The sequence below is a fragment of the Aethalodelphis obliquidens genome, unplaced genomic scaffold, assembly GCF_003676395.1.
Source record: "Aethalodelphis obliquidens isolate GAN/ISIS:26980383/991018 unplaced genomic scaffold, ASM367639v1 scaffold67, whole genome shotgun sequence".
Classification (NCBI taxonomy): Eukaryota; Metazoa; Chordata; class Mammalia; order Artiodactyla; family Delphinidae; genus Aethalodelphis; species Aethalodelphis obliquidens.
Genome location: NW_020838011.1, coordinates 10,350,870 through 10,378,864, shown reverse-complemented (window position 1 = coordinate 10,378,864; position 27,995 = coordinate 10,350,870). Strand labels below are relative to the sequence as shown.

General features: G+C 34.1%; 1 protein-coding gene across 1 annotated transcript; it reads right to left on the bottom strand.

Annotated features, from left to right (window-relative positions):
- Window position 1: 1 nt before the first annotated feature.
- On the bottom strand, window positions 2-27,992 carry PRR27 (proline rich 27). The gene is made up of 15 exons (XM_027089652.1): window positions 27,942-27,992; window positions 26,475-26,501; window positions 25,683-25,706; window positions 25,558-25,599; window positions 25,140-25,166; window positions 23,584-23,607; window positions 23,442-23,486; window positions 21,726-21,857; window positions 21,203-21,220; window positions 19,762-19,788; window positions 18,280-18,303; window positions 18,147-18,191; window positions 17,162-17,281; window positions 4,037-4,516; window positions 2-7 (listed from the first exon to the last, which is right to left on the bottom strand). Exons 1-15 carry the CDS (start codon window positions 27,990-27,992, stop codon window positions 2-4), a joined length of 1,092 nt encoding a protein of 363 aa, XP_026945453.1.
- Between the last annotated feature and the right edge of the window lie 3 nt (window positions 27,993-27,995).

The window sequence follows — 27,995 nt, the reverse complement described above, 5'->3', positions numbered from 1 at the left end:
GTTATTCCTGAAAAGGGAAAAAAAAACATATTAGTTTTGTGTAAAACATACCAAATGACTTGTATTATAGAGAATTTCTTTTGCTGCTTTATGATTTTAATGTTAAGGGACTATATTGAATGGTCATGTACAAATTCATGCTACAATTCAACGGCACATTTAAGAGAATCAAGCTTGTTTTCCTCTATCTTCTTGTAGATATTATGCATTCTTGTAACAATTTAAAAGTGCAATGTTAATTCATTGCTATGATTTATTTGCACATATGTATATATTATACAGAACTTTTTTGTGTATGAGTGTTGGGTTCAGATCAACAGTCTCCTAATACTGAATGACTTGAAGTAGAATTCCTTCTCTGCCTTAAGAGGCTTTTCCAGAAAAGTAGTACTCTTTCCTTTATCTGTTGTGAATTAAGTAATTAATATAATAAGGAATGAAATGCAAATACTTATTGAAAATTGTTAAATTTACATAATATCTTGAACTAATTCCCTAATTAATATCCTTTTATCTTATATAAGAGTAAAACAAATAAAAAACCCAAAGAATATAGCAGTAGACAGGGTTTAACTCAACATTTAAGCCTTTTAATTTCCTTGGCAAAGCTGCTGTTAAGAGGCATCATCAACAATACTAAAGGCTATCAAGTTTGGTCTTCAATTCTACTTTAAGTACTGATGTCACCTCAGTAGAAATTCTGATTTGGCTGACAGTCAAATAAAGCCTTGCCATTTTCCTGTCCAGTGAATGTTTATAACAGTAAAATTGGAACAGCTTTACAAAGGGATAAAGGAATAAGAGCTTGGAATGAGTGTAACCAATGAGCTAGTTGACCAGTGCCTTTCTTCCCAGGACAGTGTGTAATGACAAGTGGGGGGCAAGGCTGGTGCAGGGGAGGAGGTGGGGACAGGAGATTTGAGATCTAAATTGTCTCTTTGTTTATTTGTTTTCTAAAGCAGTGGTTCTCAGTGTGGGGTAAGAATGGCAGTTGAATAAATAACATAGAAAATGATCTGTGAGAACTTTAACAATGGTTTCTTTCACCCATAACTCAACCCCTTTCCCCCTATGGAAGTTTCTTCCCTATATTGACCTCTATTATTTTAGGATATTCAAGTCATAATCCATATGGATCAATGTCAGGAAGAACTGTCCAAAGGTTGCCTGAGTTTCTTACACAGGGTATGTGTTCCTAATTTCAGAGATCTTAGGCACAGACTGGCAGTACCTCTCCATACCCCACTTTCTGAATTTCATATAGTAAAAATATATTCAAAAGTGGGTTCAGAAGATGACATCTATATAATTCATCATTTTAAAATCTCATGATCATGTATGACTTACAGAAACAAATGCATGGTACTCTTTTCTCTTGAAAATTTCATTTCTTTACCTAAAAAACAAAACAAAACAAACAACAAAATGATAAAATGTACTTCATTTACTAGTATTAGACCTATCTTTTCTGGGTAATCTTTATTCCTTAAGAAGTTGTGCCCTGGTGATTTCTTCATAACTCATATTTAGAATACTCTAAGCCATCAGACTTAGCTTTTGGAAACAAAGAACTGGTCAAATTACTCAATGAAGGTCCTTTATAAATTCCTTTGGCTACAGGAAACAGTCTAAGATATTTAGCAGTGTTTTCAAGGCCTTTTTTTATCAATTTCTTTTTATCCATACTTTCTTAAATTTCTCTCTACCTTCGTGTGAGTCATGAAGAACTACAAGTATGTATATACTGGTAGAAGGAGAGTGCTTTGTGTCAAAGAAACCTACTGAAGAAACATGTTAATGTGTGGAGTATTGGAGAATAATGATGGCTCTTCAGACTTCTCTGGAGCAGTTCCAAGCAACCATTTAACTTGATTCTCATCCCTATCAGAACAAGGGAACAAGAAGAAAAGTTGGTACCCCCTTCCAGGAAACAACTACTAGGAGTATTCAATTAGTAACAATATACTTTAGAAATTATTCACTGTTGGGTTTAAGCTCTCATTTGTTTTCAGCCTGTGCCCAGGGTTCAGAGTATCTTTGAAATGCTTTGGAATCCCACTTTCCCCTTTATAAAATAGGCACATTTACTAAAACTTGGGGACAAAGTGCTTCTAAATATTTTTCAAAAAATCATTGTTTTAAAAAAGTTCAGAGAACTATTCTTTAGGTCAATATGAGTAAGAGAAACTGCCTGAAACAAATTTTAAAAATAACAAAAATATGAGAAGCAACAGTTTCTCAAGATCTAAACATCAAGTTATGAAGGACACCAATCCCTAAGAGACAGGAAGCAAAGGAGATGAACCCTATGATTGTCTTATCTTACTGCCTGGATTGTTTCCAGGACTTAGTGAAGGGAGATGGACCTGGGTGCCCAGGAAGACCAAGATAGCTGAAATTCACAGGGCAGAGAATCTGAAGGAAAACGGGGGACAAAGACATAGATACAAAGATCTAAAAAGGTTAGCCTATGTCCATAGCAGCATTATTTACAATAGCCAAGATATGGAAACAATGCACATGTCCATCAATAGATGAATGGATAAAGATGTGATATATATACCTATACACACACACAATTGAATATTACTCAGGCATAATCAAGAATGAAATTCTCCCATCTGCAACAATGTGAATGGATGTAGGAGTATTATGCTTAGTGAAATAAGTCAGACAGAGAAAGACAAATACTCTATGTTATCACTTATATATGAGATCTAAAAATTAAAACGAATGTATATAACAAAACAGAAAAAGACTTACAATTATAGAGAACAAACTAGTGGTTATCAGTGGGGAGAAGGAAGCTAGGAGGGACAAGATAGGGGTATGGGATTAGGAGATATAAACTCCTATGTATAAAATAGAAAAGCAACAAAAATATATTGTACAGCACAGGGAAATATAGCCACTGTTTTGTAATAACTCTTTTTTTCTTTCAACTTTTTTTTCTTATTAGTTATCTATTTTATACATATTAGTGTATATGGAGTATAATCTATAAAAATATCAAATCACTATGATGTATACCTAAAACTAATATATCGTAAATCAACTATACTTTAATATAAATAAATTAAATAATAAATAAATAAATATGTTATCCTAAGGTTTTCAACCAAGTATATATTATTCACATGAAGATACTACCTCAGGTCAGGTAAAGAACCACCTGAAAGGACAAAATGGAACAATATCTAGTGCTCGCACAGAGCAGGAAAAAGTTTTTGATCACACAAGCCAGAGTAAAAAAAGCTCAGATTTCACAGGGCACTCAGAATAGCTTGATCTCTGCAATGGGAAAAATTAGCCTTAGATCAAAATGTTTCTCTGTTCCTGTTTACTAAATGTGAAAATCACAGTAACCTAATGGTATCCTAAAATAAAACTTTCTCCTAATGTCAGAAACAAGGCAGGGCTGTCCATCTAATCCTTTTTATTGAATATTGCAATTTAAGCCAGTACAGTATTCAATATATAATTGGATATAAATAAATGGCATCAAGTTTGGAAATTAAAATGTTCATCAGCAAATAAATGGGTAAAAATTTATGATACATCCATATAATCTAATACTACTTTCCAAAAACATAAAAAAACTGAACTATTGATATGCATAACTACATGGATAAATCTCAAAATAATTGTGCTGAGTGAAAGAAACCAGACACAAAAAAGTATATACAGTATGATTCTACCTATATAAAATTCTGGAAAATGCAAACCAATCTGTACTGACAGAAAATAGATCAAGGACAGGAAAAAAGGGGAGGGTGGGAATATTAAAAAAAAAACAGGAGGAACCTTCTGGCTGTGGTGGATATATTCATTATCCTGGTGATTTTTTTCATGGGTGTGTATATATATGTCAAAACTTACCAAAGTATACACTTTCAATATTGGTATGACATTGTGTCTCAGTAAAGCTGTACAAAATATTTCAGCTGATACAGTATATATTTGCTTGTGGAGAGACTGTTTCTTTCCTGCTCCTACACCTCTCATGCATCACAGAAGTAAGACTGAGGCAACCCACCTGGTCAAGAGAAATAGAGGACTGAGGTCCTGGGGCAGCTGCTGCAATATCTGCTTCATCAGGCTCTGTCACAGCAGGTGGCTCAGTCTCTGGGATAGAAGGTGGGTTTGTAGTAGGTGGGGCAAGAGACTTAAGTACATATGGATCGGCTGCAGTAGGTGCAGCTGTATCAGGTGGGAAATAAGGTCCCATAGGTCTTTTTGAGGGAGGAAGAAGGCGGAAAGCCCAAGGAGTGGGCGGATGATGGGACAACCAAGAAGGTATGGGAAAACTAGAAATGTGGTAGAGGAGGGCTCCAGGAGCAGTGAGAACCCAGGGATATGAGGGTACCCCGGCATCACGGTCAGGATTCCCAGGGTAATTGGGGAACTTATTCCTTGTAGGATAGACAGGAGGAGTGAAATCACTGTCTGGTATGGGATAAGGAATATTCAGAGTTGGGTTAACTGGGTAAGGACTGTCAGGATTGCCGCTGTAATCCTAAACGAGAGCAAAGAAGTCAAAGTTATTACCTCTATCTTATCGCTACATTACTTATGTTATGACTGTGATGATGTACAATGAGTAAAGGTTATTTTTTAAAGAATTCCAATTTAGTCTCATTCTCAAGGCTAATGTGCTTGCATCACTTACAAAATAAGAACTAATCATTTCTGAAGAAAATGGAATAAACTTCAATGTAAAAGGAAATATTTTGTGTGTCAGTGAACTGGAGTGTTATAAACTAAACAATATGCCAGCTAGGCCAGGACAACAATAGAAGAAAAGAAGATGCACAGTGTAGGATCAGTCCTTCCAAGCCTCTTTATCTGCACAGCACGCCTAGCTGGATGCCTTCAGGACCCGCTGAGTCTCTAAAGTGCCCCCAAGGGTGCATTCACTTAGTTATACCTTTTCTAGCTGTCCTTCTGAATTCCTCCCACCCTTCCTCAAAGCTTCTACTCCTTCAAGGCTAGGCATCTTAAATTGTTATTAAGAAGGAAAGCATACTGGATGTGGATGATGACTGTTGGCTTTTTTTTTTTTCCAATTGAGATATAATTGGCTATGGTTAACAATACCATATTGTGTGTTTAACAGTTGCTAAGAGAGCAGATCTTAAAAGTTCTCATCATGAGAAAAAAGTGTAACTATACATGGTGATGGATGTTAACTAATTGTGATGATCATTTCACAATATGTACTATGGGCTTTTCATATTTAATTTTCCCGATAGTGTTTTAAATGAGAAAATTCTAAATATTACTAATGCATTTACTATTACATTTCACATGATTATTTTTTGGTAGAAGGACCTCCTCATTTTCCTTTAATTTCTCTAGCTTTGTCTATTACATGTATGTAAAACTGTCAGGGAGCTCCAAGGTCACAACATTATGTAAGAATTTATAGAAAATTAAGACATTTCTTAGTCTCACACACATGAAGTTTTATTTCCTATTATAACTTTGTCAGTTTTCTGAGCAAATTTGGTATGCATTTGTTTATATATTAAGACTCTAGATTCTTTGATTCATTGCATAGCCCAATTATAATCCAATAAAGTAAAAATTTATATAACATAAATATCATTTAAAATATAATAAGCCATATTTAATATTTCTTATCATATGTTTATTTTAATGGTAACTGGTTGATGGAGCTATTTTTTTTTCATGTATTCCAAGTTAACCTGTCAGTAACATGCACTATTGATAAACATAGACCCAATTTTCATATTTGTTGGAAATTACTGCCTTTTTTTAATCAGCAATACATTTCTATGATATAAAACTTTATTTATATAATTTTCATTTAAAAGTATTTACCTAATGAAGTGGCAGTGAAATTGGGCAGGATATCAATATGAATAAAAAATTACAATATGTGTGAATATAAATATGCTCATCCTTATAGATGCATTTTTAAATGAGACCATCACAGCAAGAAAAGATAACATGTTATGAAATTATTTAGCTTTTCATGGAAAAACTTAATAATACTGAATTATTTAATGTTATTAGACAGAAAATGCTATTTTAAAAAGAAAATTAATAATATAAAATATATTTCTTAAAATATATTTATATTTCTTAAAATATAAACAAATATAGATATATTTTACCTCTCCACTGGATGAGACAAAATTCTAAAACAACAAAGAAAACAAAGTTGGTTTTAAGTTTCAGACCCCTGAAAAAAATCTTTCTTTAGATCTCTACTGGCATTCAGAGTGACTATAACTGCCAAAACTCTGTGAGTAATGTAGAATTTTCTTTCTTAAGCAATATAGTTGTTTACCTTGCTTACCTATGACTGTGTAGACCCAGTCCTGTTATTCTAAATACCTTATTACAAAGTAGATTGGCAATGACTGATTTTAATGTCCTACTGGTTCCAGTGTTTCTACACTCTCTTTAAATTTTCTTGTTCATAACTGTTTACAAATACTTAGGTACAGGGAACCAAGTGTTTTGATTAATTCTTTGGCTAGTGACTTATTTACACCAGATATTTACATTAGATCATCATTTAGGTTTATCACAAAATCCCTAGGGACTAAACAAGGCTTTGCAATATAACTTCTCAATGAATATAGATTTTTCCTCAGTAGCTTTGGGATATTTTGTTTTTCTTGATAGATTTTCAAGAATTAAAAAAAGAAAAAGAGTGCCTCCTCTGTGCTGTCCACATGCTAGATCTTAGGTATTGGAAAGAACAGACAAGGTTTCTTTGCTTGTGTTTGGGTTACTGTTTCCCAGCTATCAAGCTTCTTCATTAAAATTTAATATTGTGTATCATATTCTTTCCAATTTTAGGTTGGTTTCCTGAATTACTGAGATAAAATATTTGCTCCTGGATCATATTGTCACCTGAAGGTATGATGCATAATACACAAGTGATAGATGTTCCAGAGTGTTCACAGAGACAAATGTCAACGATTCATACTGTGACCAGAGAGCCCTAGATTCTTATGATTAAAATCTTAACTCTTATAAGAAATTCAAAGTAGTATCTCATTGTTTTCATTTAAAAAATTATTTTCAAAACCTTTCTACTTCTTCTCCATATATCTAATGGTATTTGGTTCAAACTGCACACATCCAGATCATATCTCTTGGCCTTTCCTTGCTAGATTGTCATGTTTATCTACTGCATGCTTGTGGATAGATACCAGTATCATTTTCTTAGCATGCTCCTGTCATCAGAATTGAGGCAAAAATGACAAAGAACTAAAAAAATTCTAATATATGTCAAGTGATGAATGTTTTAGTGTCCTGCGTCATGATAATTTATGAGTATTTGCTGCACAGAAGTCATTTAGCATTTTGGGACATACTCCTCCTGCTGGTAATTCCTAGGTCATGCTTTCTTCTGCTCTAATCTTTAATACAGGCAAAGCCTTCCCAGATTAATCTCTTAGTTTGCTGAAGTAAACTTAGTACAGTATTGTCATAAAATTTCATAGAGGCATGAGGAGGAAACCTGGGTATAGCAAAAATTTTATCACACTCTAAAGGGAGTACACTTACTTAATGCTTCTGCTCATTTAAAAGAAATAAAGACCTTACAGTAAATATGTTTAAGACAAATATATTTATACTCCACAAATATTTTTCTATCAAATAAGAAGAGTTTAATAGCATTAATATTTTAACAGCAATAGTTGTCACAAAATTGCCTTGTAAAAAATCAGAGAGTTTTAAAATGTAAAATATACTTTAAGGTAAAAACAAATACATTTATACACAGATGAAAAAAAAGTTTTACCTCATCAATGAAGTAGAAACACTTCTAAAACAAAAGGAAAAATATTAATTGACTATGATTATTCATTTGAAAACATCTGTACCCAGATTTTATTACTGAAGAATTTGTACAACTGTATTATTAATATAGTTAATTTCTTCTTGAAATATAAATCGCTAGTATAAATTAGTTGTTTATCATTGTTATCATCATTATATTTTTTTAACATAGACCATTGTCTCAGGAAATTTTATATTGGCTGATAGATTTCGGTTTGTAATTTTCTACATGTACATAAATCTTACCATTTGAAAAATCATTCAGTCTTTTTCATATATCTTGTTTTGCTGTTCTCTTTCACCTTTCAGGTTTTGTTTGCATTTGTGTTTGTGTTTGTCTGTATGTATGTGGTTCATAGCCACCTCTTAACAGTTGCAGAAGGAACATATGTCCAGTTGTTTTCCAGTTAAGCTTCAATATCTTTTATGAATTTCTCACAGATTATACAACAGAGTATGAGATAAGAATGACAAGATAGTGTAGGAAACTCATCATTTACTATTTTAACAATTAGAGTTTAATTCAGGTTATTTTAGGAGATTGGAAAATATCTTGAAATTTTCACAGGGTGATAATTAGTAGTATCAGTCAATAATCTGATAATAATAGTTAATAATATCAAGTAGCATTTGAGCTCCTACTATATCATAGGTGCTCTGTTAAGTACTTTACATAATTATCATATTTAATCTTCAAAGCCATCCTATGGAGTAGATGTCATAATTTTCTCTTTTTCCAAAAGAGGATATTTAGCTCACTTGTTGGCTAGGATTAAGAATTTTCCATCAGCTATTTCTTACATTAGAGGCTCATCTATTTATAATACACTGGTAGTTATTATGTCCATTTACTTTAACTCCATCAAGTATTCCTTGTGACTCTACATAAATACCTCCAGCAGTGGGACTTCACTGCCAGAGGAAGCCTAATCCAGTTTTCTATAATTTGAAGACATAACCAGTGAAGATCATCTTCATGGAATTCTGGTTCCCTTTAATTTTATCTTTCTCCAGCCCACTGCATTTCTGAATTCACTTCTTCTCCTTGCTGTTTATTCATTTTCAGATTACACAACTTTTTAAATTCAGATTTTTAAAAATTTCTTTTGAAAAGTTTGGCACAGCAAACCACATGTCCATTAACATATCTCTCTGCTGCATCATTATCAACACTATAATAATTTATACCATTAACACGAATCCCTGTCTATAATTACTTGATGGGTATATTATTGCTGTAATTTAAAAAGTCCATTTGCTCACCCTTGCAGAAGCGACACACACAATGCAGGTCCAAAATAAGAGCTTCATTTTGATTGACCCTACGAACATTAATATTATAAATTGGTTGTTTCAGAAAATATACAATGTATTTTGTACTTCTCTTCTAGAGAGTGACAAAAGAATGTATGGCTTTATTAGTCTGACTAGGAAGACCCTTCACATAAAATCTGGTCCTGCTATTTAACTATTGTCAGCATTACCTAACATAAATGACATCAAAGCCCAAACTATGTTTTTTGGCAGATGTCTTTCAACAACTAATTGGCTTCTGGCTAAACTTCCTTAAGTGGAAGTCACCTCATTTACTTACCTAGGGATACACTTTGCAATTAATTTGTCTTGGAGGGCTTACCAGGAAATAAAATTGCTTAAAAGTAGCCATTCTATGGGTGCTTTATTGAGATTTTCTTTTTATAGATTCACTGGGAGATTGGTATCACCTACTGGGAAACATTTCAGGTCCTAAAGGTGTTTTCACCATGTGCTATGACATAAAAATTTAGGAGCTATGATAAATGCTATGCTCCAGCTTAATCTATTGTAATAAAATATTAGGTCTGAAATATATGGAATATATGGAATTCATCCAAATACCAGATAATGTTTTAACACTGGGGACTCAAGTGAAGCTCTGCTTACACGTTACCCCTAATATTGCTTACATTTTAACTTAGGAAGCTGACCATATAGAGAGAGTTTCAGAAGTCAATTGAGTATGTCTGTCTAATATTGGGGGACAGAAATTTAGAGCTGAAGTTATCTAGATAATTAGGAGTTGATTTTATCAGCTGATTGTTATGTGGCAATTAAAACGTTTAACGTGGATAACATATTTTGGAAAAAATATGTTGAATTTGAAAAGAAGTGGCTGAGGTCAGAGCCCTAGAGAACATCAATGTTTGTGCAGGAGAAAGAAAAGAAGTCCTGCAAAATACCTATAAAAAGTAGCTAGATAAAGACCGTTATAAGAATTACCAGGGGGCTTCCCTGGTGGCGGTTGAGAGTCTGCCTGCCGATGCAGAGAATGCCGATGCCTGCCGCCTGCCGATGCACCGGGTTCGTGCCCCCGTCTGGGAAGATCCCACATGTCGCAGAGCGTCTGGGCCCGTGAGCCATGACCGCTGAGCCTGCGTGTCCAGAGCCTGTGCTCCACAATGGAAAAATTACCAGGAAGTAAATATCAACAGGTCCAAATAGAATGATGCCCCTAGGGACAACTTATTCTTCTTCTACTAAAATTTCCTCATCTGCAAGTTATAATATTAATAGCTATTAGAAATATAAGAGTACCAGTACCATACTGTCTTGATTACTGTAGCTTTGTAGTATAGTCTGAAGTCAGGATAGAAAGCCCAGAGATAAACCCATGCACATATTGTCACCTTATCTTTGATAAAGGAGGCAGGAATGTACAGTGGAAAAAGGACAGCTCTTCAATAAGTGGTTCTGGGAAAACTGGACATGTATATGTAAAAGGTACATGTAAAAGTATGAGATTAGATCACTCCCTAACACCATACACAAAAATGGATTAAAGACCTAGATGTAAGGCCAGAAACTATCAAACTCTTAGAGGAAAACATAGGCAGAACACTCCATGACATAAATCACAGCAAGATCCTTTCTGACCCACCTCCTAGAGTAATGGAAATAAAAACAAAAATAAACAAATGGGACCTAATGAAACTTAAAGGCTTTTGCACAGAAAAGGAAACCATAAACAAGACCAAAAGACAACCCTCAGAATGGGAGAAAATATTTGCAAATGAAGCAACTGACAAAGGATTAATTTCCAAAATTTACAAGCAGCTCATGTAGCTCAATAACAAAAAAACAAACAACCCAATCCAAAAATGGGCAGAAGACCTAAATAGACATTTCTCCAAAGAAGATATACAGACTGCCAACAAACATATGAAAGAATGCTCAACATCATTAATCATCAGAGAAATGCAAATCAAAACTACAATGAGATATCATCTCACACCAGTCAGAATGGCCATCATCAAAAAATCTAGAAACAATAAATGCTGGAGAGGGTGTGGAGAAAAGGGAACCCTCTTACACTGCTGGTGGGAGAACAGTATGGAGGTTCCTTAAAAAACTACAAATAGAACTACCATATAACCCAGCAATCTCACTACTGGGCATATACCCTGAGAAAACCATAATTCAAAAAGAGTCATATACCAAAATGTTCATTGCAGCTCTATTTACAATAACCCGGAGATGGAAACAACCTAAGTGCCCATCATCAGATGAATGGATAAAGAAGATGTGGCACATATATACAATGGAATATTACTCAGCAATAAAAAGAAACGAAATTGAGCTATTTGTAATGAGGTGGATAGACCTAGAGTCTGTCATACAGAGTGAAGTAAGTCAGAAAGAGAAAGACAAGTACCGTATGCTAACACATATATATGGAATTTAAGAAAAAAAAATGTCATGAAGAACCTAGGGGTAAGACAGGAATAAAGACACAGACCTACTAGAGAACGGACTTGAGTATATGGGGAGGGGGAAGGGTGAGCTGCGACAAAGCGAGAGGAAAGGACATATATACACTACCAAAGGTAAGGTAGATAGCTAGTGGGAAGCAGCCGCATAGCACAGGGAGATCAGCTCGGTGCTTTGTGACCGCCTGGAGGAGTGGGATAGGGAGGGTGGGAGGGAGGGAGATGCAAGAGGGAAGAGATATGGGAACATATGTACATGTATAACTGATTCACTTTGTTATAAAGCAGAAACTAACACACCATTGTAAAGCAATTATACCCCAATAAAGATGTTAAAATATATATATATGTTTAAATGTATTGAGCACAATAATTTTAATGACCCTTATATGTACACTAAAGGCCGCACATAACACATAAAAAACCTTTACTGGATCATAAATGTGGCCTATATTAAATTAATATGGCAGATGTAATAAACATTAATCTATTCTAAAAAAAAAGAAATATGAATAATATTAATAATTGTAAGGATAATTGAGACAAATATATAAATTACCCTGCACATAGCTGTTCAAATGGTTTTAGATATGATAATCATCATTATTACTTTGCCCCACTGAACATCATTGAAAAGGATAGATTACAGAGGAAATTTTTTTTTTTTTGTGGTACGCAGGCCTCTCGCTGTTGTGGTCTCTCCCATTTCGGAGCACAGGCTCTGGACGCGCAGGCTCTAGACGCACAGGCTCACCGGCCATGGCTCACGGGCCCAGCCGCTCCGTGGCATGTGGTATCCTCCAGGACCGGGGCACGATCCCGTGTCCCCTGCGTCGGCAGGTGGACTCTCAACCACTGCGCCACCAGGAAAGCCCACAGAGTAAATTTTAAAAAGCACCAAAAGAGCTGTTAGCTTTGAACTAGAGGAAGATCACCACATCCTTTGAGACTTGAAGGAGACAGTTAAAGTTACGTTCAGAGTTAGATCAAGTTATTGAAGTGTCATACTAGGGAGGTGGATAGTGTTTAGGCTTGATGGACAAAATACTTGTCAATAAAGTAGAAAGGCAAATATTTTTCCAGTGAGATTTTTTCCAGGGAGTGTTGAAGAAGGCTGCTAACTCTAATGCCAACAAGAAAAAGTTTGATAAGTAGTCTTTGGTGACCAACAGTGTTAAAAAACAAACTTACTTTAGTGCTCAGCTCCTTGCATGGAGTGGCAATAGAAATTTAGTTCCTGGTTGGGTGTTTTCCAGTAGGATTAAGTACAGAGGTGCAAAGAGTTACATGAGTTATCAAGATGATATTTTAAAAAATCAAGGGTGAATTCTGAGCTGTGCAAGAAAGGAAGTGAGGCGAATAAGAAATAGAGAAAATGGAATGTAATAAGAGTGTTAAGGGATGGAGTGTTCTACGAAGACAAAGATAAAAGGGATGGAGTGTTCTACGAAGGCAAAGAAAAATTATCTTAGCTTCTACCTCTTACCCTTTCAAAATATATGGCATATGTTACCTCCTTCTGAAAAACACTTCAGTGTTCAGCTTGAATAAGAAGCGAGCCTAAGAGGGCTTGGACAGAATGGAATACAATGAGAGGGTTAAAGGATTGGAGTATTCTACCGTGTCTAAGAAAAAGTCTCCAATTTTCAAATCTTTTCACCAAAGGTACATATCATGTACCTTCACTCCCCTGTGAAAACTTTCACTCCCCTGTGAAAACTCCTCCAATGTCTTCCCATCATAAGCAGATGCTTAACACAAATTTCTAAGCTCAAATAATTTTCATCTTTATCCCTTCCTCCTAAATCCACTTTCTTTTATCTTTCCCTATCCTTTTGTCTTCTTGGACGTGTCACCCCCTTAGAGTTTTCCCTTACATTCCATGCATGAATCCACTTATTTGCTTTTCCTGTTTCTCCATTTGTTGATACCATTAATGGGGGGCCTTGGAAGGTTTATGTTCTCAATGCCTGACTCCCTACTTTAGTGTGACAATGTGACCCAGGAGAGGAGGATTGAGGGATCTGGTGAAGATTTGGGATTAATGCTGTGGCAGATTATGAGCACAAATAAATCAAAAATTGGTAAAACAATGGTTGAATAGTACTGTAAACCTAGCTGTGTTTGGAGAATATAATTTGTAGTGTTCAAGGTTATCCATTATGAGAAGTAAAATTGCATTACCCAGAAAGTGTACAGTTATTTTGGTGGTAATCAAGCTGGTTTAAAGTGATTGTTAAAGGACTGTTTATATTATCATCCATAGCCTAGTGGGCCAGTATGAACAATGGAAATGATGATTACACACCAAAGAATGCACTTGAAATTTTATTTTCAGAGGAAAAGAAATGTAGTTCTGCAACTCAGAAAGAGTAGGGAAAGGATTTTAAATAATCATCAGCTAAGTTTTATGAAACCACCATACAAACCCAGTATATTCAACATGAACTAAAGGAAGAATATAAATAATTCAGGAAATATTCTGCACAGTCATCCTTTCCCTCAACATTTCTGTCTTATTAGTGGGCCTCTCCAAACATGTTGGTAGTATGAAGTGAAGTGGTAGATAAGAAAATGTAGAAGATAGATTTTCCAGGCAAGCCTAAAAAGAAAAAGATAATACTATATTATCTATTAGATTTATATTCAAGAAACAATGTATGCTTGTATACAGAACACACACCCATCCATCCTATTCTAGCAGAATGTTGTTATTTATAATGATTATTAGTTAATATATTTTAGTGTCCAACATGATACCTAGCACATAGTAGGTTTTTGTTTGTTTGTTTGTTTGTTTGTTTTTGCGGTACGCGGGCCTTTCACTGTTGTGGCCTCTCCCGTTGCGGAGCACAGGCTCCGGACGCGCAGGCTCAGCGGCCATGGCTCATGGGCCCAGCCACTTCGCGACATGTGGGATCTTCCCGGACCAGGGCACGAACCCGTGTCCCCTGCATCGGCAGGTGGACTGTCAACCACTGAGCCACCAGGGAAGCCCCATAGTAAGGTTTTAATAACTATTTGTGGAGCAATTTAATGAATGAGTGAAAATTGATAGCCAGGTTCTTCAATCCTGCATATAAAAGTAATATTTATATTTATTCATTAAGTGGTAAATATTTACATTTTTAGCCAATTTTGAAGGAAAATTTATTCTTATTTTCTAAATAGTTTATTAGACATAAAATGCTTTCTACATTTAAAACCCTTTTATCTAATTGAAATCTAGGTTTTAGGGAAAAAAATCATTATGCAAAATGACCTTGGGTTGATACTTTAAGAAATTGCTTAAAATTATTAAAATCTTTAAAATCTATGTGCATTTTTTTGTTTCTCTATTTCTTTTGTAATTTTTCTGCCAATTCAATACCTTTTGACTTTGTTTTTTCTCTGCCATTGCTTTGCCTAGTCTAGTTCTAATTATCTGAAAGACTTAGTTTATGACTTAAGTCTGATGCATCACGACCTTTTTGTACTACCAGCTACTTCTCATGCCTCTAATTTAGCATCTGGCACCTCATATTGCCATTCCTGTATCTTTGTCTAGAATAGAGCTTAATGAGGATAAGTTTGGTACCTTATTTCTGTCTCCCTCATGTCTCTCACAGTATAGAATACGTGATCAGCTTTTTAAAAGTGTAAAATAAATGTATAAATAACTATAGCAATGGAAATATTGCTATTTATAAAATACAGCTGTGATTTCAGCTCTTATTCACAATAGTTATTATTTTTCTCACATAAAATCATTTTTTGAAGTTGTCTGATCCCTTTTCATCATTTGGAGAGCCAAAATGACATGACAAAGCAAATCATGTTTGTGACAATGTACTTAAAGCCAAAAAATCCCCTAGGTGGACTTTAGGTGTAGTTTGGCATCAGTAGTTGTGTGTTGGAGTCCTAGAGCTGGAAATCTGTGTTAGAGTCTTGGCTCTTCCACTTTTGCAGGGTGATTATGAACAAGTTTTTTTAACTTCCATGGGCCTCAGTTTCCTTATCTTAAATTGGCTGATAATATTAACCACCTCCTTGGTTTTTTGTGAATATGAAATTTTTTAATATAGGCAAAGGGCTTAGAATTGTGACTAGCATTGTAAGGCCTCAATAAATTACTACCACTGTTATTACTAATTTCTCTGAAACCTACTTTGTCTCATTGCAGGACATATAAAAGGAACAAGAAGATAACTTGAGTGAGACAGAATTCCAAGATTGGAGATGACCTATATACTGCAAGGACAACGTAAGAAAAAGAAAAGGTGACTGCACAAAAAAGCAACACTGATGTTTATTCGTTTCCTTGGCCCTTCATCATGGCTTTAAAGCAATGGTTAAAATGTCAAAAAGAGACACTAAGAAAAGTAGATTTTGTGTATTTAAAACAGTGGTGATTTTTCCAGAGAAAATAATGCAGAGAATTTGTTTTAAACTAGCTTGTGTAGGAAAACTCTCTTCCACCAAACTGAAATTCTGAGTCTGAACTCAAAGGTGATAAGTTAACATCCCTGTGACCATTAAGCTTGTGACAATTTCCACCCAGAGCTGTTGCTTCTGGCTGAATGTGTTATCAGCTATAGAGAAACTTTCCTATAATTTATTTTCAAAATATTTATAAAATGCATGCAAATACACAGATCACTTACATTTGTGAATCAAAAAGGTGTAAGCAAAATTTAAAATATTTCATAAACTAAGTATGACTTAATTAAAGTTGAAACTCTATTAACATTATGCATTCTTCACACAAAAATCCTCTTTATTGTTTAAATTATAAGCCTAAAGATACTTACCATAATCAAGTGGAAGCAGTTAATTCAAGAATCTTAAAGGTATCTCTTTAAAAGAGAAAGGAATAATATATTTTAGCTATGTGCTTATAATAAAAAACAAAAAAAAAATTTACCACCCCATGGAAATATTTAGAGCATCATTTTGGCATCTCATATTCAAACTACAGATGCTAAATTCTTATTTCCTCTAATCATGGGACAGATATCTTTAAATGCTACATGTATATCTAATAAATTAAATCATATTTTAAAAATCCTGAAAAAATGAAGTGACTTGACCAAAGTCAAAAGCTTATTTATGTCAGGGCTTCTGATTCCAATCCTATATTTTTATGTTAAACTGTCAGTTCTCTGGGTGCAATTTCCTGCTCTCCCACTTATTCCTAATGCTTAAAAAGTTTCCTAAGTCACATTTTTAAAAAAATGAAATAAAGGAGAAATGTTAATTAGAGCTTTGTCAGGCTACTTTTTGGAATTTCAGATACTTTTGTGAAATGGAAGTCATATTCTCTATGCTGACCCACCTTGAAAAATTGCTGTAGGAATAAACTGAAATATTATAAGCAAACACTTAAGAAATTTAAATCCAATGTAAACACAATTTATCATTATAATTATTTCTGCTTATTGTAACTATATTGGTACTATATGATTAATTTAATTTAATTTCCAGCCTAGAATTTTTACTTAATTTTGTTTCAGCTTCTACTTGAGAGCTTGTTGGAATTTAATTTCCCTATCTTATTTTTACTATAAAAGATAACTCGGTTTTTAAAATTAAAAATAAAAGGGAGAACTCACCAGATAGGGGATAACATTTGTCTTAACGTGATTCCACGGCTTCATAGTTTTCTGATACTGAGAAATAGTCTTGAGATACTGGGGCCAGGTTAATTTCTGATAATATTGGTTGATTTTGTCCTAGAAAAAAATATAATTTTTCCGTTATCCAATGCGTCAGAGCACTCTTGGACATAACCAAATAAACTAAAGCTTTATTTATTTGGATACATTCTAAATGATACCAAACAGACTTAAGCAAAGGAGAGGTTATTCATATAAAATTAACTCTATGCTTACATTCATAAAATAAACTGTAGGATTAAGAATATTCTTTGGTTATTTCAGACCCCAATGCCAAAATGCTTAAGCAGAAAAAAAAGAGAAAAGAAAAAAAAGGTGTGTGTAAGAAGGCAAGGGGATAATTTCTTAATTTACTAAATAAGTGTCTCAGATTGTGGCTTCTTTTCCATGTCTCGTGGAAACACCCTTGTCCTGAGAGTCATATAGAATGTGTGATTTATCTTAGAAGAATCTGTGACACTGAGTCAATTGTTAATCTCTGAGTGTCACTTACCTTGTAGAAGTAAATGAATTAATATAGAGAGAGCACTTGGTATAGTGCCTGTCACCTATTAATAAATATCCCTCTCCTCTGTGTTGTAGTTTGAACCATCTATATAGGTCCAACTATAGATTATTATAGAGATTAAAATTGGAATTAAACACAGTGACATCTGCCTTCAGGATAATTTCCTGTTTTTACAAAATGAAATATCAATGGGTTTTTAGAATAACTGGGGAATAATGGTTGGGTGGATACATGGCAATGATCCAATTAGTACAATGGGAGAATGTTTTTGTAATAGTTTTGACAAAGTATAGGGAAGACTTTTATAGAAATTAGACTGTTTTTTTGTTTTTATTTTTTAGTTTTTGAGAGGATCGCAGTTCAGTGTCCAAGCTGAGACTGGTTGTGCTACAAAGGCTTGCATGGAAAATTTACCAGAAATTTTAGGCAATTCTTTCCTTCTTCAGTCAATGTAGTTTTCTGTTAATAATAAAAATAAACTGCGATAAATACAAAAGAAAATATGGGATAATATGTAATTAGTTTTGTTTGAATGGAAATTACTTACCTTAGTGAGTACTTCAGTTGATTCCTTAGGGAAAGAAAATGAGGATCAGCTTTACTTAGATAGCTCACGAGTAATTTTGTCTATAACATTATAGTAGAAAACTAGAGCTAATTATTTTAATAATTCAAGGCAAAACCACTGTTACCAAAAAACAAAGTACTACTTTATAGGAATGTATTATGGATTTAATGAGTTTAAATATTCATTATCAGAGCATTCTCTGTGTCCATATGATATTTGACTGAAAATATGTTTTGAATTTTCCATTTACCTATATTGTTCATATAATGTCAAATTCTCATGGAGTATATGCAGATGCAAAGGTGGGGAGAGAGAGAGAGAGAGAGAAAGGAGAAAAACTAAAACTAATCAGGCTGTTGAGGTATGTGGCAGAGCCTGCATGCCCTTTCTGGGAAGATCATTGTTTTCTTTTTTTTAGTGCCTGGGTACCCCCAATTTGAGAGAAAGGGTAAAGAATGCTTCCTCCTTCAGTGAAGATGAAGATGTTGGGTTGTGCCTCAGGCCACAAGACTGTGGGCCACAATCCATGCTCTCCAAAACTTCCTCTCCCAGGAAGTTTTCCCATTGTGCTTACACATTTGGCTCATTGTAACACAGCAAGTGTTCTTGAACCTGTGATTTACACAACTCATAACCCAATCCAGTATTCAACCCTTTAAACAGTGAGAGAGACTCAGGGTAGAACTATGGTGAAGGCAATTGACAGGATGTTGATTTGGCTTTGGCTTATTTTAAAAATTACTATTACCAATTAACCAGAGTCCAGTTGAACATTATCAAAAGCATGGGGTAAAACAGCTACTCTTGGCTATGTATCTTCGTCATTTCAGACCTCTAAAATGACTCTGTGTATATTTCTTACACATGTTTTTCTTTATGTCTACTGGCTATTTTGATGTGGCTCTGTTAAAAAATTATCAATACCTAATTTACTTAAAATAATTAACAGCAGAAAAGTACAGTATTTCTTAATAAACTAATTGTTTTATATTAAAAGTACCATTCTCCTCACTATATGAGCTACTAGAAGATTCCTTGAGAAATAGAAATGTAATCAAAATCTGGGGACCAGGATGATTGAATCCTTAGCAGTATATTTTTGATATTTGTGGAGTTAAAGATATTTCTCATATTACAAAAAGGATATTAGTATGAAAGGTAAAAAAGAAAAAGTAAAATTTCTAGTTCAAAAAATAGTAAAAGTTTGATTAAAAAAAAGAAAGAGGCAGTGGAACCATATAAAACTTATGTGGAAAGTCTGGCTTACATGGAAGGATTAATTGAAAGAATTCAGGGCAATTGAGAGAAACACATTAAAAAGTGGAGAGAAATTATATTTTTAAGTAACTTACAAATATAACTCTATTTTATTAAAAGCAGAACATTTCAGATAGACCTAACTATTCATATTAGTTTTTGAAAATATGAATTAAATAGTTTCATATAGAAATAATACCTTACCATATCAACAGTCTTCTTTGAATTTTCCTTAAAAAAATTTTTAAAAAGAATTAAACATTTTATTCTCACTGTATTGGTTATACATAATTTCATCTTGAATATATGCAGAAAACCCCTCTTTTATAAAGAAGAATAATTAATTTTATTTTTATTGTGTTTTCAATCGCTGTTGTATCCCAAAGATCTAAGATCATGTAAGGACATAATACTTGCTAAATACATATTTCTTAAGTGAGTGATGAATGACATATCTCATCAATGAACCAATAAATATATAAATATATTTTATCTGACTGAATGCATAGCCACATTGTTTCCCGCTTATATTTATGCAAAATAAGTAATACTTACTTTATAACCATAACAAACTAAAAAGTAATTTCTTAACTATATTTAATATAAGTGGTTTTGACTTATTTCCTGAGAGGAGCTGACAGATTCCTTAAAAAAAATTGAAATGATGCATTTAATCTTACTCGTAAAATTATTTCTCTTTTCTGAACTTTTTCATTCATTATTAAGTAGGAATAAAACTAGGCAATTTCTTGGACTTCCCTGGAGGCGCAGAGGTTGAGAGTCCGCCTGCCGATGCAGGGGACACGGGTTAGTGCCCCAGTCCGGGGAGATCCCACATGCCGCGGAGCGGCTGGGCTCGTGAGCCATGGCCGCTGAGCCTGCGCGTCCGGAGCCTGTGCTCCGCAACGGGAGAGGCCACAACAGTGAGAGGCCCGTGTACCACAAAAAAAAAGAAAAAAAAAAAAAACTAGGCAATTTCTTGTGTAACGTGAAAATGTATTTAATCATGTGTGATATGCTGGAAGACGTTTGGATAACAGCACTTTGTATGGATCTGGATGAATTAGAGTTCTTATTTCAGAATGATACATTGGATTCCTCCCACTCTGTTTATAAAATGTAATATCTACACCATGTCTTCTGGTGTGATAGCAATATTAATGGTGACCTTTAAAAAAGAAGTAGTGTTAACATTTTTGGCAAGGTCTACTAGCACAGATCTAATCTTTGTATCCTTGGATGTGTACACTTTTGTTCTGCCTTCCCCAGATTTTTCTTTGAGATCTGAAGATCCGATTTTCCTATATTATGTAAATCTAGATTTATTGCTTAAAAACTACACCAAAGACTGTCTAGTACAGTGTATAATAAGTGTATAATATCTTTTTTTTTTTTTTTGGTATGCGGGCCTCTCACTGTTGTGGCCTCTCCCGTTGCGGAGCACAGGCTCCGGACACACAGGCTCAGCGGCCATGGCTCACGGGCCCAGCTGCTCCACGGCATGTGGGATCTTCCCGGACCGGGGCACGGACCCGCGTCCCCTGCATCGGCAGGCGGACTCTCAACCGCTGCGCCACCAGGGAAGCCCTAGTGTATAATATCTTGCTAGTTACCAGGGTATTGACTTTGTAGGAAAATGCCTTACCTCACTGGTAGAGAGCTGCTGTCTGCTTTGTAACCAAAAAAAGGGTCAGGAAAACTTTTGTTATTTATTCCTCATATGAGATAAAGTTCCTTAAGACAGACTGTTTTATGAAACAAAATGGTAGACAGTACTTGGACCTTGGGCAAGTTACTTCACTTTCTCATATTTTCTTAACAATACAATATTTTTGTTACATGAAATTAATGATTACTATCCCCTCATATATTAGAGACTTGTTTGAGGAGCCAAGCAAAATGATGTAGGAACATACACTTAGAACAATTCAAATTAAATTTCTTATTTGTCACTATGGTTACTATTGTTATTTGTTACTACATTTGGGCTATTTTTTGTTTGCTATTTAATTTCTGAACTACAAGATTTTATTTGCATTTGTTCTGCTTTCTCAGTTACAACTCATTGGGACATTTTGTCTCTAGCTATTTTACATATATTTATCCTGATCTCATCCCTCACCAAAAACAAAAAGAAAAACAAACAAGCAAACAACAAACAAAAAAGCAGCACTCACCACAGTGGGAATAAAGGGCTCAGCACTTCTCTTAACTTGAACCCATGGGTTCATAAGAGTTGGACCTTGATATAGAGCCTGGATATATTGGGGGAACTTCTGATAAAACTGACTTATTTTGCTCTAGAGAGAAAGAAAATTATCAATATTTACTCCAATGCTGAATTTCCTCCTTGTGTCAAAAGCAGATTTTGGAAGAACCAAGTTACTTAGAACTTTATTGAATTAGATAATTTATAAATGGTGGCAAATTTACCTAACAAGAATAGTTTAGTAACATAACATTTATTGTAACTGTTCCTACATTTATAATAAATTGCAAAATTAAAGAAATTGTCTGATTATTAAGGCCTCCAGAACAATATCTATGTGGAAAAAACAAAGGTATGTATAAGAAAGGAAAGGAACATTTCTTGAATTAGAAGGTAAGTGTCTGTCATTTTCTTTTCCATGTATGTAAGAAGTCTGGTCTTTGGAGTCAGATAGAACTGAACTTTAATTCCCTTAATCCTGGGTGTTGGAATCCATGACCCTGCTCATATTGCTTAATTTATCTGAGCATTATTTACCATGTAGGATTATATTTGTTAAAATATATGGCAGTTTTCATAGTGCCTGCTATGTCTATCTATCTATATATCTTCTATCTATCTATCTATCAGGCTCAATAAATATTCTAGTAAATTCCAGAGCCTTTGATCTGACTCTGATGATTTTTTTAGAGACTAAATATAAAGCCACAGTGGCATCTTCACTCAGGAGAATTTTAATTTCATAGAGATTTAAAAATAAATGGGCATGTAGAATGTCAACTGGTCTTTAGAATTGCCTGGGAATAATTATTGGATGAATTCAGAATTACCTTAAAAGAGTGGTACAAAAGGAAAATGTTACTAGAAGCATTTTGATAAAGTTAAGAATGGCCTTTCTAGCAGTCAGAATTTCCTAAAAAGAGAGGTCTTATCTGGGGAGTCCCAATTTTTAAGTATTCCAAGAAAGACTGCTTCTGTTCTAAAGGTTTTAGCAGGTATGTCTGCTCTGTGTAGGGATATGATAACAATAATTGTTACCTTCTTTTTAGATGCACCTAACTACTGTGCTCCAAGCAATTTTTTGCATAATTGAAATACATATCATCTAATGTAATTCCTCAGGGTCAATATAGCTATCTTCATTTTTAGTTGAGGAAACTGTAGCTTGGAGAGGTTAAGTAATGATTTGTGAAGTTGTGGTTGGAATACAAGTTGCTAACTCCAAAGCAGGTGCTCTTTCCTTGTGCACACAGCAAGCTTCTCTAATCCGCAGAGGATGGGTTACACGACCTCCTATATATGGCTTGGAAACCTTTACACTTGCGATGTCTTTCTATGACACTGTTGTCAAAGAAAAGTTGAGTGGACAAAAATGTGACACCTCAACTACACTGGTATCTCACTCACACCATTTAAACTTGAAACACATTTTCTAAAGTTCGTAATTCCTTCAAAATCAGTTGGATAATTGCTCAACACTCATTTTTCTTAAACTATAAATCCACAAGTTTGATAAGATAATAGCTGGAAATTAAAGTAACAAAAAATATATTACTTACTATAAATTGGGGGTAAATAACTCATTGGGATGGAATGAGTTGTGTGAACATTTGGGAGAAGAAACAGCAATACTATCATGGTTTACTTGAAATTATAATTTGTACGAGAAATTTACCAGTTGTTTCAGGTATTGCTTATCTTCCACAGTAACCTTAACTTTCTGTTAAGAAAATAAAAGCACTTGCTATAAAAATACACAAAAAGAAAACAGGGCTGGGTGATATGAATTCCATTTTATTTGAATGAAAATTACTTACCTCCCTGGGAACTTCAGCAGGTTCCTTAGGGGGAGAAAAGAAGAATTAACTTAACTTGCATGATTTAGCCTTAAAGTTGTACTAGAGTAGAAGGGGCAGTTACTTAAATATATTTATGGCCCAAGCTACTATTACTGAGAAATTATGTTATTTATTACAGATTAAATAAATTACTGAGAGCCCTCACTCTATGTCAAATTAATAACATATGACTGAAAGTATGTTTCATTTTAAAGTTTTCATCAATTCTATGTTATTCATACAATATCAGATGCCTAGGGAGTGTAGACAGGTGACAAAAATATTACAAAGTAGGACTAGTGAGGTGTGTGACAAACTAAATCCTGCAAACCCTTTCTACAGGACACAATTGTTATTTATGAGAGGCCGCCATTGGCTCTCCATTTGAGACAGACCTGAAGCTTAGAGAAACCGTAAAGCAGACTTCCTAGACACTAAGTAGGAAGTCTTCAGGCTATGCCTCAGGACACAAAGCTCCGGGCCATGGCTATGCTTCTTCCTTTCCAGACACTTTTTCCCACTGTGCTCATTGCTTGGATATTTCTACCACAGCATGCCTTTATTATACTAGTGACCATTCCCTCTTTCACCCCCGCTTAAACAAGAGGTTCTCAAATTTTAAAGTGCATGAGCATGCCCAGGTGATGCTGATGCTGCTAGTTGAAAGGTAGCGCTTTGAGAAACACTGCCCTAAGCAATATTGAGAGGTTTTTCAGGCTAAAACTACACTGAAGGTGAATGATAGGTTCTTGATTTGACACTGGCTTGATTTAAAATGTACTTTCCTCTGGAGTCAGATACCTGATATGTCTGTCAAAGAGCACCAATATACATTGTAAGAGTTTTGTGTGAATTATAGTAGAATTTTCTATTTGGTGATAAACATACAACCAGTGGTATTTATCATTGTTTATTGCATTTATTGTTGTATCTCCAGAGACTATCATATTTATTATTGTACTCCTAGAGGCTAAGGTAGTGTTGGGGACATAGTTCTTGTTGAATAAATGCTTTGTCAAGGGAATGAATGGATGCACAAGATAATTTTAGGCAAGGCATGGATAAGCTTTTCTTTCTCATTGTAATAGTCCTTACTTATTTTATTATGTATTAGGAAAAATAAATCATTAACCCAACTAACATGCCTTTGGAAGTAAATATATATTGTTTCTGTGATACACAAATTGATTGAGTCAATTTTAAGAAAATATTGCAATAGAAAAATAATTTTAAAAAGAAGAAAATAAGTTTGAGACTTCAAGAATGAAAACCATTAAAAGACAAGTTCTTCATTCCTCACAGAATCTGGGAATGAAATGTATTAGTTGATTCATGGGAAGATATATTTTCTTCATTTGAATTAGTCATAGAATTAAGAGAAGATGGTATACTTTTGGTCTCATTCTTTAAAGATAATCTTGGTTTTCAAATTTGATTGACTTGAAATATATTTTCCAAATCCAGGTTAATTTCAATGTGGTTCTAATACTATATTTTACTTCACATTGTACTACTGATGTGAAATCAATATATACCTCACAGGTTGTGAAACAAATGTTCTCCTAAAAGAAAACAAAACCAAAAGGATATAACATTTACTGAAATCCAGGGTAATATTCTTGAGCATAAAGTGATAGCAAAGAAAATATAATTTTTTGAACAAAAGGGTACAGAATTAAGGAAGAAAAGTAAAGGTGATGAACTTTTAACAAGAAATTCTTTCTAAGATATTCTGCTTTAAAATTGTGGCTCAAAAATGGCTCACAAGTCTTTTCCTGGAATTCTTTTCATATTAGTCCATAGCATTTTGGCGAAACAATGAAAACATCACCATTTTCACAATCATAATTAAAAATAATAATCTTTTTGGCTGAATGAGAAAGTGACCCATGTTTGATAGAAAAAGCAGTCTCATCAATCGAAGATTAACAGACTAAAGTAATCAGGATGTACCTTGCTGGGATGAAGGACCACATTCTTTCCCTGCTTATATTTCTACGAACTAAATAAATTTATTTTATAACTTTGATTAAAAAAAGAAAGTTAAAATATATTTAATTTAAGAATTTAGGACTTACTTCCTGGGATATGTTGATAGATTCCTTAGAAAGAGAAAGACAATATTACTTATTTACCTAAATTAAATTCATTCTAGCTTAATACAATATCAATCTACAACCATTATCCATTGGGTAGATAACATATTAGTTTTTACCTGAATTACACAACAAAGTTAGCCAAAGTTTCACTCCCTCTACATAATTATTATATTTCAGATAACTAACTAATTTCACATTGTGCTTTGGTTTATGAATAACTGAATCAAAATCTCTCCCAAATATCAGCCACAGGGAAGAAAGAAAATATTTCCTCTGTACAATTTCCAATGTTCTTTTTTTTTTTATTGTTATCATGTTTTGTCTTTTTAAAAGAGATTAAATACATCACAAGAAAACAAGAAAATGCTTAGGTGACCTTGAAGTTGTCTGTCGGCATCTGTTATGGCCAGGAAGTCATTTGGAAAGCAGCATTTAACATAGTTCCAGAAAAGCTTGAGTCCTCATTGCAGAAACATAGAATGGATTCCTGTCATTGTACTCACAAAATGTTCATCACGACTTGTGAACAAACATCATTAATATTGAGAGGTCTTCAGAAAAGATGCACAAATCTAATCTTGGTGATTTGAATGTGTAGATTTCTTGGTCTTTACTCCTCCATATCTACTTTTTTTTTATGGCTTCACTTCTAATTGTCTCTGACTGTAGTTCTAGACTCACTTGTGAAAAAATATTTTAACGACAAGAGTTTAGGGCATATTATGTTTTTACTAAGTGAAAGGATTTTATGTTGACACCAAAGTGTCTTACCTCACTGGAGGAGACATGTTCCATCTCCTATAAAAGAAACAAAAACAAATACAAGTTTCAGTTTTATGGTAGATTTTAAATGCCAAGCTATCTCACTATTTTTATTTTGTTTTGTTTTTATTGTTCTTGTTTTGATGGCAAGAGACTTTTAGAAATTTGTTTCTGGAAATGTGTAGTGGTTAGTTGATTTTTTTATTATTATTGTAATATTCTATGCTCTAATATTAATAAGCAAATCATTCTGTGCTTCAAATGAATCCTTTTTATAGCTTAATGTATTTATTGCTTTTAGGAAGTGTTGGGTTCTTGGTTTTTCAGTATTTGATATTAATCATGTCACATTTTAAAATATAATATGATGTATGTGCAGATGTGCTACAGAATCTTAAAATATTATAATACCATCACATTTTGTTTTATTTCATTTATGTTAATTGATAGATTTAATTAATCTTAAGGAAAATACTGACAATTACTGATTTAGAGAGAAAGGGAGAAGAGTAGTTAAGACTAGGAGATTATAAACAGAAGAAAGAAACAATGAAGCTTGGTGTAAGATTGATCACTGAAGCATTATTACTATATTTTTCTGTTTGCCTAACTAGAATTCTTACTCTGGCTATGCTCTTGGATTGGCTGTAAACTTAATAACAAAAACCTTTCAAGATTGATATGTGAGATATGGAAATGCAAAGGAGGCAAAGAACTCTGGTTACCCTGATGATATAGTGCATTTGTAGGGAGTGAGACACTGGGTATGGGAGAGGGATTGGCAGCACAGGCTGCAGGGTAAGGGAAAAACTGAGTTACTCCTGAGGAAGTTAATAGATTGTGTGCCTGTGTCTTCGAAGCACTTCACATGAAGAATCTAGTCCTTCTTTATCATCATGTGATATGAATATTATTATTACATTCTCACTAGAAGAATAAGATGCTTTGAGAAGTTAAGGGATGACTTTGTGTTAGGTTATTTGGCAAGTAATTTTCAAAGTTAGCACTCTTCAACACATGCTTGTTTCCTGTCTAAGAATCATATCTGCTGAGGTACTGTAGTCAAGAATGACGGAATTCTGACATGTGCTTGAGAGATGGTTTGGGAATCTACATTTTACCTGTCGCTCTCCCGAACTTTGAACGATGTCCGTGTTATGGTTTAATATGTTTCTAACTTTTAGGAAGTGGTTCTTGGAGTGAAAATAGTTTCCCAGTAAATTCAAACAGATATGGAAGAAAGTGTATGCCTTTTAACCTAAGACTAAAATCTTTCCAACCCTACAAGGAGAACATTTTATAAAAAGTATTTTTGTCCACCTTGATATCTTGTGTAAGGTGAGGCCAACGTCATCTTTGATTATAGGTTTTAAACGTCACACTTCCTTGCTGCCTACCCCTGCCGTTGTCTGCATAAAAGATTCACTATTCTTATATTCAGGTAATAGATACTCATAAATATCTTATTATACTTACATGCTTTGCAAGAGCAACAGCCAAAAGGCAGGTAAAAAGGAAGAACTTCATGTT

Excerpts from the sequence above, each read along its gene's own strand:
- PRR27 (XM_027089652.1), bottom strand. The coding sequence starts at position 27,992 with ATGAAGTTCTTCCTTTTTACCTGCCTTTTGGCTGTTGCTCTTGCAAAG. Across the intron at positions 25,167-25,557 it reads TGGTCCTTCATCCCAGCAAG|GAGAACATTTGTTTCACAAC; the intron begins GTACATCCTGAT and ends GTTTTCTTTTAG. Across the intron at positions 18,192-18,279 it reads CAACTGAAGTACTCACTAAG|AAAACTACATTGACTGAAGA; the intron begins GTAAGTAATTTC and ends TATTATTAACAG.